The sequence below is a fragment of the Pteropus alecto genome, unplaced genomic scaffold, assembly GCF_000325575.1.
Source record: "Pteropus alecto unplaced genomic scaffold, ASM32557v1 scaffold3, whole genome shotgun sequence".
Classification (NCBI taxonomy): Eukaryota; Metazoa; Chordata; class Mammalia; order Chiroptera; family Pteropodidae; genus Pteropus; species Pteropus alecto.
In genome coordinates this window covers 47,843,171-47,857,600 of record NW_006442484.1, presented here as the reverse complement: position 1 = coordinate 47,857,600, position 14,430 = coordinate 47,843,171, and the positions used below count along the sequence as shown (strand labels likewise).

At 34.1% G+C, this 14,430-nt stretch overlaps 1 protein-coding gene across 1 annotated transcript in view; it reads left to right on the top strand.

Moving 5' to 3' along the window:
* The window catches only part of TTN (titin), a 266,736-nt gene that overhangs the window by 131,237 nt on the left and 121,069 nt on the right, over nucleotides 1-14,430 (top strand). Inside the window, 15 exon segments of the mRNA XM_025039310.1 lie at nucleotides 690-770; nucleotides 1,544-1,621; nucleotides 7,781-7,864; nucleotides 7,976-8,059; nucleotides 8,141-8,224; nucleotides 8,425-8,508; nucleotides 11,038-11,121; nucleotides 11,204-11,287; nucleotides 11,419-11,502; nucleotides 11,635-11,718; nucleotides 11,849-11,932; nucleotides 12,066-12,143; nucleotides 12,552-12,635; nucleotides 13,103-13,192; nucleotides 13,468-13,545. Of these exon segments, the coding sequence (XP_024895078.1) occupies nucleotides 690-770; nucleotides 1,544-1,621; nucleotides 7,781-7,864; nucleotides 7,976-8,059; nucleotides 8,141-8,224; nucleotides 8,425-8,508; nucleotides 11,038-11,121; nucleotides 11,204-11,287; nucleotides 11,419-11,502; nucleotides 11,635-11,718; nucleotides 11,849-11,932; nucleotides 12,066-12,143; nucleotides 12,552-12,635; nucleotides 13,103-13,192; nucleotides 13,468-13,545 (1,245 nt within the window).

Below are 14,430 nucleotides of genomic sequence, written 5' to 3'. Positions count from 1 at the left end.
TAAACTATTTGATACCGTATTAATATACAGTAGCTATTAACCACATGAAGTATAATTTTAGCAGACAAGATAATAATATTTGATACTACTTATCTAAGAAGGTCACTGTATGAATTTTTGAATTCTTTTTTAAATCCACCTAAGAATGTTGCATGATTGTTACAGATATCAAAATAACTGACCAGTGTCATCAGCGAAATGAAAAAGCAACTCCTCAGTTCACAGAGGAATTTATGTGTCCAGGCAAAACAGCCATTGTTTTGTTAACATTTCAGTCAACTGTTCACAAAATGATAATTATTTATCAAAGGTTTCCATTATTTTATGATGTTTTCATTAGAAAAATAACATTAAGGAAGTAAACAAAGTGTTGGTAACAGCATTCTAGTATATTCTGAGATATAAACCATAATACAAATAATTCTTTGCGGTACCACTCCAAATCTTGCACAATTTCATAACAGTTATGTAATACGAAGGAATGTGTGTGTGTTCTTGGTATACAAAACTAATATACAATACAGGTGAAATTTAACAAAATCAAGTCTTTTTAGAAGTAGGTGTGGTATAAATTCAAAAAATATAAATAGCTAAAGCATTTCATTAGCCCTCATTGGACTAACTTTAATAGTAATGTTCAATAATACTTCAAGAGTTCATTCTAAACCAAAACACTAATATCTTTGAAGGGCCTGAGATATCTAAGAAAATCATCCCTCCAAAAAAACCACCCACTAAAGTTGTTCCTCAAAAAGAGCCACCAGCTAAAGGTATTTTATTGGCAAAAAAAATTACTTACCTAATTGTATGTACAGTAACACCTTGGTTGTTCTACAAGTTTGCATTCTACTTGATGTTTTTCTTTTGTGTTTTGTGTGCTTGGAATTGCTAAAGCAAACTAATACCTTTAAAGTGGCTGAGGGTCCTAAGGAAGTTCTACCAAAAAGGACATTCACTGTCGTCATACCTAAAATACCCAAAGCAAATGTCTCTATGGACCAAACAGTGAGCCCATAATTCCTTCTTTGATACTGTTTGATTATGTATTCACTAATGTGCTTATTGATAAATCCATATTTTCCTATTCTTAATTTTAATAATCTAGTAAATATAAATATATATGTAACTGTGTGTTTAATGTCCCTGCCTTGTTCATTTTTGTAAACCTCTTGAATTTTGAAATAGAAGTAAAAAATAATATCTAATGAATAATATATACTTACATCTTTACAATCAGTGAAGCATTTAAGAATATTATCACCAAAGAGAAAGTACCAATTATTCTACCAAATCAAGCAGAAACTGCACAGGCTGAAGGTGTCTTATTAATTTTTCTTCTCAAGTTCTAACATGGGAAATTACCTTGGATTTCTTTTGTCATATTTGTTACAATTCAACTCTTATTAGGTACTGTAATGTACCTAATACAGTGATGTCTGTATTTTGTATTGTTACGTTCTGTGTTTACATTTCTCTTATGCTCTGCATGTTAAAAGTCTTTATGAATGTTTAAAAGTAAAAAATATTACTACTATCTTTAAAGTACCTGAAGCCCCCAAGAAAATTGCGATAGAAGAAAAAGTACGTGTTCCTGAAGAGCCCAAATTTCCACCAGCTAAAGGTACCTACCTTTGCCGATTCACCACTAATATAAAACCACCTTCTATTCACTTAATATGGAGACGACAGAGAAAGACCATTCTCCTCTCAATGCCACAACTGAGTGATGTAAACTCCAGTTAACGTTCTATAATATAATCCTGTCTTGAGAACAAAGACATAGCCTAAATGTTGTTATTGTTTATTTTGATCTTCCTCTTAAGTAATGTTTAAACAATATTGACCCTGTAATTTCTTTTTCATAAATAATCTATTTTGGAATCTATTGGCAAGTAGCTCTGGAAGCAAGTAAACATGTTCCAAATGACAATAGAAAATGATGCTATATCCAAAGGACAGTGTTTCTAACATGACAAATGAAGAACTCATTGACAGGGCAATCTAAAGACATACATTGACTGTGTGTCTACTTTACATAATTTTGGAATTTTTGACATTTTTCTTGTTAGATGCCCCTTTTTGCCTTGATATTTTATACTCAACTATGACCTTCTTTAAAAAATAAAACAATCAAATGTCTTTAAAGCACCTGAAGTACCCAAGAAAATTGTTCCAGAAGAAAAGTTTTATGAAGCTGTTTCTGAAAAGCCTGAAGTTCCACCAGCTAAAGGTATACACTGATGCTAATCACAACATGAAGTAACTCTTTGTTTCATTATTCGTGATTTAAAATGAATGTGTGTGAGGTTAAATTTGTGTATTTTGTTTCTTTATATCCTTAATATCTTACGTTATAATATATGATAATTAATATACTAATATCTTTAAAGTTCCTGAGGTGCCTAAGAAAAGTATTCAAGAAGAAAAATCATTTACAGAATAATTAATATACTAATATCTTTAAAGTTCCTGAGATGCCTAAGAAAAGTATTCAAGAAGAAAAGTCTTTTACAATTCTTTCTGCAGACACAACAATGTACAGTAAGTGTAGAAAATTTGGTGGTTTAGTTTCATTTGTGTTTGTCTTCATATCTTTTAAAAGTAAACATACTAACATAAAAACCTAACACACCAAAAATTTTTGGCTAAAATTAAATAATTTGAACGGCTATTATCCTCAAAGTATATTTCCTCACAAGTTTAAAAATTAAATAGCCCTGTACTTATAACATTGCTTAATTTTAGAAGTCATTTGTCTTGTTGAATGTGTTGTCTTATCTTATTAATGTGTTATATCTTCTCCTTTGAAGCAATTTATTTTCTCAGACTATGAGATAACTAACTTTATAATAATGTTTTAATTGGATTTAATAGAATCAAAATGCTCCACAATTATTATTTTTTTACTCTTCAAAACAATCTTTGGAAACATTTTGGCAATGCTGCTGAAATGACCATAGATTTACAAGGTCGTTAGAACCCCCAAAGAATTCTCAAGCCTTTTTTCTTTGTATTTCATGCAAAATTATGATTAAATATTTTGAAGAGTAAAATAATCTGAATAATAAAGTATTTTGAATAGAATACTATTCAGTAATCTTAGTAGTAAAAATACCAGTGGTCAAGATATTTTTCCATTAATTTTAACCTAAAAAATTCCCTGTTTAAATCTTTTTTTTTTTTTTTTTTTTGGTCATTTTGTAATTCTAGGTTGGGATAAAAATATATGACTCCCTACTTTGAGTACGTTTTTCTATATTTAAATTTGGTTTTTGTTGTCATCCAGTCTTCCTTTCTAAAAGCTGGAGAAATCCTTATTTTTTTCACTTGCCTTATTTTTCCAATTATTTAATAATTTTTATTTTTATTTTCTGCTTCCAATCTCTAAATGGTTTTCACATCCATATCAAACTATGATGTGGTTTGAAATATAGATAACTAGATTCTTGGAAAAGGAAAGAGCTTATATGAATTTCCAGCAGGTCAAATATAGGAGAATTCTTGATGTACAACTCAACATTGACCCTATTCTTTATGAATAAACTCATTAAAACTAAGAGCAGTGGGACAAGTTTACCAGTAAATCTCAGTGGAAAAAGTAAAAGAGTCATATAATCCCTAACCAGTGAATTCCTCAATTTTATCATTGTGATCATAAAGAAATGCTTAGAGTCTTATATCATAAAACTGGGAATGAGGCTTTTTCTGAGCCAATGTATTATTGTTACTAATTTTTGTCTGTGTACTACTGGTAATTTGAGTGATTAATTTGTATTATATTCTGTTTTTCTTAATACTATTCTTCATCCACTTTGAAATTCTTCTAATTGAATAAATACTAATATCTTTAAAGTTCATGAAGTATCTGAAGAATTAGCCCCAGAAGAAAAAGTACTTGTGACTCATCTTCAAAAGACAAAAATCAAACTAGCAAAAGGTAGATAACAACAATGACCCAGTCTGAAGAAAATTTATTTTTGGCTCATTTTAAAAGTTCAATATTTACTTTACCATATGTAAATATAACTATACTCATATCTTTTAAGTGCCTGAATCACCCAAGAAAGTTGTTCCAGAGGATAAAATACATGTGACTATTCCTAAAAAGAGAGAAACACCAGCAACTAAAGGTATATTTCAACAACATCAAACTTGGATGAATATCTTTGCCTTCAAGACTGAAAAACTGCATGTTTTATAATTTACTGTTTTGAGAAGTTCTAAGTGTAAACCTACTAATATCTTTAAAGAGCCTGATACAACAAGGGACGTTTTTCCAGAGGTGATGTTTTCTGAGGCTGTTGCCAAAACTTCAGAGTATCTTCCAGCTGAAGGTATAATTCTTAGTTATAAAAATCTAAATAAGAAAATATTTCTTCTTCAATCTACGAAATAAGTTTAGTGTTTTATGTAAATTCTAACAACATTTAATGCCAAAATGCTAATATCTTCAGAGCACCTAATATATCCAAGACAAAGAACTATCCACGAGTTGCCCCCACCAAAAGTCCCACTCATACAATGTATGAAGATAAACTACTAGAACAAAAATTAAAATTTGAATTTAAAATTATAATCTCTGTTGATATACCTAACTTTCTTAATTTGTCATGTCTTCATGTCTTTTCCTTTTCAACTAAAACCTACTAATATCTTTAAAGAGTTGGAAGTCTTCAAAGAAGATGTGCCAGAGGTACCAGCTTCTGTTACTAGAAGAAAAACACCATCACCAAAAGGTACAAGCCAGAAGGAAGTTGACTTTCTTATTTCATGATTGTAGTTGTACCTAACATATGTAAAAATATTAATACCTAGAAAACCCCAGATGCTACCAAGGAAGTCATTTCAGAGAAGCAGGTCTCCCAAAGCAGAAGTTTGACTGAGTATATACATGTCCCCATGAGTCATTCAAGAAAAAACAAATGAAAAAAAAAAAATCATTAACATATATGTAGATGATGATCAGGCTATAAAGTTTATCTATGAGGGCTCCAGGAAAACTACTTATACATATAATGTGCAAATGCAACCCAGAGAGATTCTTCAATAGAAAATAGCTATTACTGGTATCCATAAAAAATAAAAATCAGACTAGTTAGAAAAATACCTAAACGAGACCACTTACAATACTTATATCTCCAAAATTAGATTGAATTGGCTCAACACACCTTTGATGTAGAAATCAGTCCCATCAAATGATATAAATGTTTGGCTGTAGACTATAAGTCAGTAATTAAATTCTCCATGAAGTTGAAATTCCAGAATATAATATAACCACCTATTGGAATTGCCTTTTTATTAAAATAAACTTACTACCAATAACAAGCAAATGAATTTCCCGTAAGACTTATATATCATAGAAATATTTCCCATAAGATTTAAATATCATAGAAATGTTTTCAGAAAACCATGACTTAGAGAAAAAAAACATCAAATTTAACATATATCATTTATACCTGAGAGCCTTCTAAAACTGAAGCAGTGAAACCAAAACCAGTTAAAGTTGGAAATTTGCCCTGAATACTTAGTAGCTCCTGTCATTTTTTTTTATTTTTAAAGAGCCCTACATTTTTCCATTTTGAATATTTTTAGATAAATCAAGAGGTGAGAAAGTTGTAAAACATCCAGAATAATAATTTCTTCACAATTCCCATGATATTCTGTAATTTAAAGGATATATGAACACTTTGACATTGTTTTCTCAGTCTAGAATCTTCCGATTGTTCTCCTCTCCCCTTTACTTGAAAAACAAACCCCTTTTTAAAGTGACTAAAGTGAGGATACAAAATGAAGCAAATTTAGATAAGAATGCTGTTTTGCTCCCTTCAAACCAATAGCTAAAGGTACACTGTTAATTATTTTAAAAATTAATTTTTTTCACTTGAAGCTAATTTTCCACAATTTAATTTTCTAAACATCTCCCATTCCAAGAAATAAAATTGCCAATATTGATAGTGCCTGAGGTGACCAAGAAAATAGTTCCTGATAATCAAATATTCATACTATCACCCAAGAATCAGATTCGAGAAGCAGGGAAGTCTCCCAGTCTGGAGCATTCCCATAGTTGGAGTTATGACTAAAACTGCTCATTGCTCTTCATCACTCTGAAGTACAATGAATTAATATCTTTAAAGTGCCTGAATCACCTCAAGAAGTTGTCTCTGTAAAGGAAGCACCCATGGCTGCTCCCTCTGAAATTGAAACACCTTCCACTAAAGGTATCATTCCTTTTTTCATTTATTTGATAAATGCCTATTATGTGCATGGTGCTAGTGAGCTGGGGAATAATAAAGACAAATAAGACTTGAGTCCTTTTCTTAAGACTTTGTGCCTCATCTAGTTCTTGAAGGAAACACCCCTGAAGCCATAAAAACCCTTTGGTTCAGTTAATGTGATAAATGTCCCCACTGATCCCTTAACCTCTTTGTATGACACTAATATCTTCAAAGCACCAGAAGTCATAAGAGAAGTTGCTCCTGATATGCAAGTGTCTGAGAATATTCCTGGAGAGCCAGAACCTCTGACTATGAAGAAAGGTATATGTCATCTCTGAACAGATACCGAAGAAGAAATTATCTGTCCTCTGCTCTTAAAACTGTTTTTCTAATGTTCTTTATAACTCGTAAACATACTAATCACTATAAAGCACCTGAAACTCCACAAAAAGTACCCTCTCAAAACAAAATATCTGTGGCTTTTTCCTCCTATTAAAAGTATTCATTCGACAAATCCTTAGTAAGGAGGATGTATAGGGTCCTAGGACACCTGCCAGATGCTAGAGAAGGGTGAATGCTCTTTTCAGGGATCTTATTAACCCATTAGACTTAGTCGATTGGTGGGGCAAGCAGAAAATAGAGAGAGAAGAGATTTCTAGAAAACCACATTTGCTAATTTGTTGCGGTTAGTGTTTTCATTAACCATTTTAACTCTTAAATGTGAAATACTAATATCTTTAAAGTGACTGAAGCTCCTCAAGAAGTTGTTCCTGCAAAGAGAGTTCCTTCCAAAAAAAGAGAACCTCCATCAGTAAAAGGTACAAGTTACCATGTCCTCAAGCTCTAGAAGAAATAGCTCTTGTAGCCTTGAAAATATTTAGCTGTGCCTGGCGATCTTCATGACACTAAATGTTAAAAAACTAATTTCTTAAAGTGCCCAAAGAGCCTGAAGAAATTCTCCCTGAAAAGAAAACATATGTGGTTCCTCATAAAAAGCCTGAAGGCCCTTGTGATGAAGGTATATGTCGCTGGAAGCTTAGAGATTTGGGAAAATGTCTTTTCCTGTATAAATGTGTTTCCTATTTGTACCGATTCCTGTAACCCCTAAATGTAAAAATATTAATATCTTTAAAGCACTTGAAGCTCCCAAAGAAGTTGTCCCAGAAAAGAAAGTACATCCTCCCCAAAAGCCTGCAGTTTTACCTGTCAAAATCAAAGGTACTTTCCTGACCTCGCTTCTATGTGGGATAGGGAGGGCAAAGGAAAGAACTACCTTGCTAGCTTTGAAAGTTCTTTTGATGTGTAAGTGTAATTCTTGTTATGTGTTGATCTTTGTGACTCAAATGTAAATTTACTAATATCTTCAAAGTGCCTGAAGCTCCCAAAGAGGTTGTCCCTGAAAAGAAAGTGCCCGTGGCACCTCCTAAAAAGCCAGAAGTCCCACTTGTTACAGGTATTTGTCACTGATCTTAGATTTTAACAAGGCATGACTCTTCTGTTCTTGAAAATATTTTGTTCCATTTGTTTCATGACTCCTAAATGTAATTTTACTAATATCTTTTAAGTGCCTGAGGCTCCCAAAGAGGTTGTCCCTGAAAAGAAAGTGTCTGTGATGCCTCCTAAAAAGCCAGAAGTTCCACCTGTTACAGGTATTTGTCATGGATCTTAGGTTTAAGAAGATATAACTCATCTGCTCCTGAAAATATTTTGTTCCAGTGGTCTTGCAACTCCTGATTGTAATTTTACTAATATCTTTTAAGTGCCTGAGGCTCCCAAAGAGGTTGTTCCTGAAAAGAAAGTGTCTGTGATGCCTCCTAAAAAGCCAGAAGTCCCACCAGCCAAAGGTAGTCACCCCCATGTCACTGTTTGATACTGTTTGTTTGTCTTTACTCTGTCTTATCATCAAAATACTAATATCTTTAAAGTACCCGTGGTGCCAAAAGCAGCTGCCCCAGAAAAGAAGGTGCCTGAAGCTATTCCTCCCAAACCGGAAAGTCCTCCCCCTGAAGGTAATGTCAAATCTATACACAAGGGAGAAAAATAACTGCTATTTTAGCTAGAAAATTATATATAAATGCCACTACACAAAGGTGATATAATTCTAAAGGAAAAAAAAGTCATATTATCTAAAATATCTTGGTGTATGATTACATGATATTGTCATCAATTATCTTCAACTTTCTAAACACAAATATCAATATCTTTTAAGTGCCTGAGGTGCCGAAGGAAGCCATCCCTGAAAAGAAAGTGCCTGTGGCTCCTCCTAAAAAGCCAGAAGTTCCACCTGCTAAAGGTATTTATCCTTCTGTGTTGTTGGTCACCCGTTTTAGAGGGCTGGGGAAAGCATGTATAGAGAAGTGTCCTCCAGTCTCACCAATTGCATTGCTCGGGTAAATGTGTTGTCGATATTCCCTCTTTATAGTTTCTAACTAAAATATACTAATATCTTCAAAGTCCCTAAAGAAGCCCCTAAAGAAGCTGTACCTGAAAAGAAAGTGTCTGTGGCTGTGCCCAAAAAACCAGAAGCCCCACCTGCTAAAGGTATTTATTCCCACTGCTCTGTTAAGAAGAAAAAATATTGTCTGCACTCTTCACAGTTATTATAGTATACACCTTGACTATTCAAAAATTCTAAAAATACTAATATCTTTCAAGTGCCTGAAGCTGCTCAAGAAGTTGTCCCAGAAAAGATAATTCTCAAGGCATGGTTCGAAAAACCAGAAGCCCTATCTGTCACAGGTACATTTTGAAGAAGAAATATCTCTTCCATTCTTGAGAATAATTTTAGTCCATTGCTCTTCATTAAGTGTAAAATACTAATATCTTTCAAGTGCCTGAAGTTCCTCAAGAAGTTGTCCCAGAAAAGAAGGTTCCCAAGGCACCACCTAAAAAACCAGAAGTCCCACCACCTGTCACAGGTACATGTTAGCCCTGAGCTCATCCTACGAAAGAACTATCTCTCCTATTATTGAAGACAATTTTAGTCCATTGCTCTTTACTAATTTAAGTGTAAAACTACTAATATCTTTCAAGTGCCTGAAGTTCCTCAAGAAGTTGTCCCAGAAAAGAAAGTTCCCAGGGCACCACCCAAAAAACCAGAAGCTCCAACAGTGTCAGGTATTTTTCACCTCTGACCTTATTCTACAGAAAAAACAAACAAACAAACAAACCTCTTTACCCTGAAATGTTTTTAGTTCAATGATCTCATTAACCTAAGTGTAAAACTACTAATATCTTTTAAGTGCCTGAAGTTCCTCAAGAAATTGTCCCTGAAAAGAAGGCACCAGTGGTGCCATAAAAAACCAGAAGTCCCACCACCTGTCACAGGTACATGTTAGCCCTGAGCTCATCCTACGAAAGAACTATCTCTCCTATTATTGAAGACAATTTTAGTCCATTGCTCTTAACTTTTAAGTGTAAAATTACTAATATCTTTCAAGTGCCTGAAGTTCCTCAAGAAGTTGTCCCAGAAAAGAAGGTTCCCAAGGCACCACCTAAAAAACCAGAAGTCCCACCACCTGTCACAGGTACATGTTAGCCCTGAGCTCATCCTACGAAAGAACTATCTCTCCTATTATTGAAGACAATTTTAGTCCATTGCTCTTAACTAATTTAAGTGTAAAATTACTAATATCTTTCAAGTGCCTGAAGTTCCTCAAGAAGTTGTCCCAGAAAAGAAGGTTCCCAAGGCACCACCTAAAAAACCAGAAGTCCCACCACCTGTCACAGGTACATGTTAGCCCTGAGCTCATCCTACGAAAGAACTATCTCTCCTATTATTGAAGACAATTTTAGTCCATTGCTCTTAACTAATTTAAGTGTAAAATTACTAATATCTTTCAAGTGCCTGAAGTTCCTCAAGAAGTTGTCCCAGAAAAGAAGGTTCCCAAGGCACCACCTAAAAAACCAGAAGTCCCACCACCTGTCACAGGTACATGTTAGCCCTGAGCTCATCCTACGAAAGAACTATCTCTCCTATTATTGAAGACAATTTTAGTCCATTGCTCTTAACTAATTTAAGTGTAAAATTACTAATATCTTTCAAGTGCCTGAAGTTCCTCAAGAAGTTGTCCCAGAAAAGAAAGTTCCCAGGGCACCACCCAAAAAACCAGAAGCTCCAAGAGTGTCAGGTATTTTTCACCCCTGACCCTTATTGTACAGAAAAAAATACCTCTTTGCCCTGAAAATGTTTTAGTTCATCGATCTCATTAACCTAAGTGTAAAACTACTAATATCTTTTAAGTGCCTGAAGTTCCTCAAGAAATTGTCCCTGAAAAGAAAGCACCAGTGGTGCCACCTAAAAGGCCAGAAGTCTCACCTGTTACAGGTATTTGTCACTGATCTTAGGCTTGACGAGACATAATTCTTCTGTTCTTGAAAATACTCTGTTTCACTGGTCTCATAACTTTTAAAGACAATTTTATTAATATCTTTTAAGTGCCTGAGACTCCCAAAGAAGTTGTCCCTGAAAAGAAAGTATCTGTGGTGCCTCTTAAAAAGCCAGAAGTCCCACCTATTACAGGTACTTGTCAGTCACCTTAGATTTAAGAAGATATGACTCTTCTGTTCTTCAAAATATTTTGCTCCAGTGGTCTCATAACTCCTACAGGTAACTTTACTAATATCTTTTAAGCTCCTGAAGCTCCCAGAGTTGTCCCTGAAAAGAAAGTGTCTGTGATGCCACCTAAAAAGCCAGCAGTCCAACCTGTTACAGGTATTTGTCTCTGATCTTAGGCTTAAAAATATATCTCCTTCATTCTGAAAACATTTTGTTACAGTGGTCTCATGACTCCTAAATGTAATTTTACTAATATCTTTTAAGTGCCTGAAGCTCCCAAAGAACTCATCCCTGAAAAGGAAATTACTGTGACACTTCCTAAAAAGCCTGAAGTCCCACCAGCCAAAGGTAGCCATCCCAATGTCACTGTGCTTGATACTGTCCTCTTGCCTTTGCTCTGTCTAATCATGAAAAACTAATATCTTTAAAGTACCTGAGGTGCCAAAGGCAGCTGTCCCAGAAAAGAAGGTGCCTGAAGCTATTCCTCTCAAACCAGAAAGCCCTCCCCCTGAAGGTAATAATGAAACTATCCAAACTAGTATTTTTAAAAAAAGAATCTTTTTTGTGTGTTGTAAACATCTTTTTGCAAAATATTTTGTATACTTTAGTCAATTCTAGTGTTAAAATAAGTTTGTGTCTTTAAAGTGCATGAGGAACTTGAAGAAACTGTCCCGGAAGAGCCTCCAGTCGAAGTTCCGCAAGAGCCAGAGCCTGAGGTTCTTCCAGAAGGTACTCAGCCAGCTAGGTCGCCTTAGCCGATATTCCATTCTTCTGGCCCTGAAAACTCTGGGCATTATGAGCTTATGTCTTGTTTCCCACTCAACCTCACTGATTCTGAAACATAAATTTTAATATCTTTAGTGACGGTGCCACCTAAGAAACCTGTCCCAGAAAAGAAACCACCAGCCATCATTGCCAAAAAACCTGAACCACCACCAGTGAAAGGTATTTTTCATTGCCACGAACTTCCTACAGAGAAATGTCTGTCTTTAAAATGTTATGTTCTACTGTTCTACTTAATGATTTCCGTATGTCATTGAAACTATGTGCTAAAAACTACTAATATCTTTTAAAGTACCTAAGGTGCCCAAAGAAGTTGTTCCTGAAAAGAAAGTGCCTCTAGTGGTTCCCAAGAAACCAGAAGTCCCACCTGCTAAAGGTACACGTAGCTGTCTACCATGTGATGGAGGTAGACAGAGCCTCTAATGCTTAAAAATTGTTTTGTTCTGTATGAATGTGATGAATGTTTACTAGTTATTCTTCATAATATTGAAATACTAATATCTTTAAAGTGCCTGAAGTTCCAAAAGAGATTGTTCCAGAAAAGAAAGTAGCCGTTCCCAAAAAGCCAGAAGTCCCACCAGCTAAAGGTACATGTCACTAATGAGATTCTGTAGAAAAGTCCTCAATCTTGGTCTCAAAAGTCACTTATTATAGGAAACCCTTTTGTTTGTCAAATTTCTTATATTCACAACACAAAACCTAGTGTTCTGGATGTTTAAGGTTTAAATGCTTTAAATAACATTATTGGGTTAAAAAAAAAAACTAATGTGTCTATTATAACATAGCATTGGAAGACTTTACTAATGTGGTTTTGTTGATGTTAATATGCCACATTTTCCTCCCCGTATGTAGACTCAAGAACAGTCATTGGCCTTACTGTGAATTTTGTTCTTGGATCTGCCCCTGGGTTATTCGAACTAGATGTGAAGTAGATGTAGGATAAATTTCATGTCTTTTCAACTACCCAGAAGTAAAACTAACTAATATCTTTAAAGTGCCAGAAGTGCCAAAGAAACCTGTCTTAGAAGAGAAACCAGCCATTCCTGTTCCCAAGAAAGTGGAGTCTCCTCCTCCAGAAGGTACCCGTAAGACCATAAATGGGCTTGCCACTTCTGACTATTTCTAATTTAAGACCTGTTCCTCCTTTTTTCTAATTCAGTATCTCTTGGTCATTTTCCGTCCTTTAATTACTTGTCTTTATCATTCTTAATTAACTGCAGTCTCAAATCTTTTTTGGGTTATCAGTCAATGACATCTATGTAGGGCATTATAAGCTGTATTAAACAAAGCTCTCTACTGTACACAGAGAGTAGGGCGGGGAACTAATGACTACGAAAGGCATTAAACAACAAAAACTTTCCAAGCATTCAAATCAATAGAAACAAAAGTCAGTGCAAATATGAAAGTTTTCATCTTAACAAAAATAAAACAAGATATTAATCAAAACAAGGGAAGAAATCAAGATTACTATTTATTGTGTTCAGTGTTTTACCCATTTTAGAATATTGTTCCACACACTGAATTAAAATTAACTATATTTTTAAAGCATATGAAGAACCCGAGGAAATCGCTCCTGAAGAAGAAGCACCAGTTCCTGTTGTGGAAGAGGAGGAACCAGAAGCCCCGCCACCAGCAGGTACAAAGCAGGATCCACCGTATGGAAAAATACATCATTTGATTATTGTATCTATTACATATCTTCTTTAAGGTAAAATGTCAGTCTTTTATCTCCTTACTTGAAATTTGACTTCATTGCCAAGAACAGAAGTCATTTGCAGACATAAAACTTTGGCCCTACAGAATTTTACAATGTGCATAACAAAGAAATAGATGTAATTTTTTTGTTTATTCGTTAGTATTAAACTTTTTACTGTAATCGTCTGACTCTAAAAGAAATTCCTATCTTTCAAGTGCCTGAAGAACCCAAGAAGATTGTTCCAGAGAAGAAAGTTCCTATCATCAAAAAACCAGAAGCTCCGCCTCCTAAAGGTACTTACAGTAAAATAAATCGATATTTACTTCATTTTTGTGTGCTGTCTAAAATTCGACACCTTATCCGTATTACGTATTGTGTTATATTATGTGTTGAACTGTCATCTATGTTATAGTGTTGAACAGATTTGTCAAATTAATGTGCGCATATTGCATCTTGCAATTTTATATTATTAAATGCTACTAATATCTTTAAAGTACCTGAGATGGCAAAGAAAGTTGTTCCACCGAAGAAAGTCCCAACCATTAAGAAGCCAGAAACACCAGCAGCTAAAGGTATTCATGTCATCACTGAATCATAATTTTAAAAAAGTATTCTGATATCTTAAAGTGGAATTCAATGTTATCTTTATTATTGCATAACTAGGGACAAAAGTGTCCTTATTTTGTTTCCATTAATTTTATCACTGCTCCATTAATAATAGATTCTTTATTCTTAACACTTTTAAATATTCTTAAATACTTTTTAAAATAAAACTAATATCTTTAAAGTGCCTGAGGTGCCCAAGAAACTTGTTCCAGTAAAGAAAGAACCTGTGCCTGTTACCAAAAAACCAGAAGTCCTGCCAGACAAAGGTACCTACTATGAAGAAAAAATATACATTTCTCTGAACACTATCTGAGCATTTTATTTTTAGTTCTTAGGAGAAAACTGAAATATAAGTTTATGCAAAATCACATTTCATAGTAAAAAGAAAAAAAAGGAAAATGATAAGGGCAAAGAAAGAAAATGAGACAGACAAATAGGAGGAAAAAAATGAATGAGATTCAGTTGTGCCATGACGTGGTCACATGTGTTAGAAAAAGAACCTCCTCTCACTCAATGTTTAAAACAGCTCAATTCAGCATATTTTGTCAAATGTTTACCATTAACAAGACACT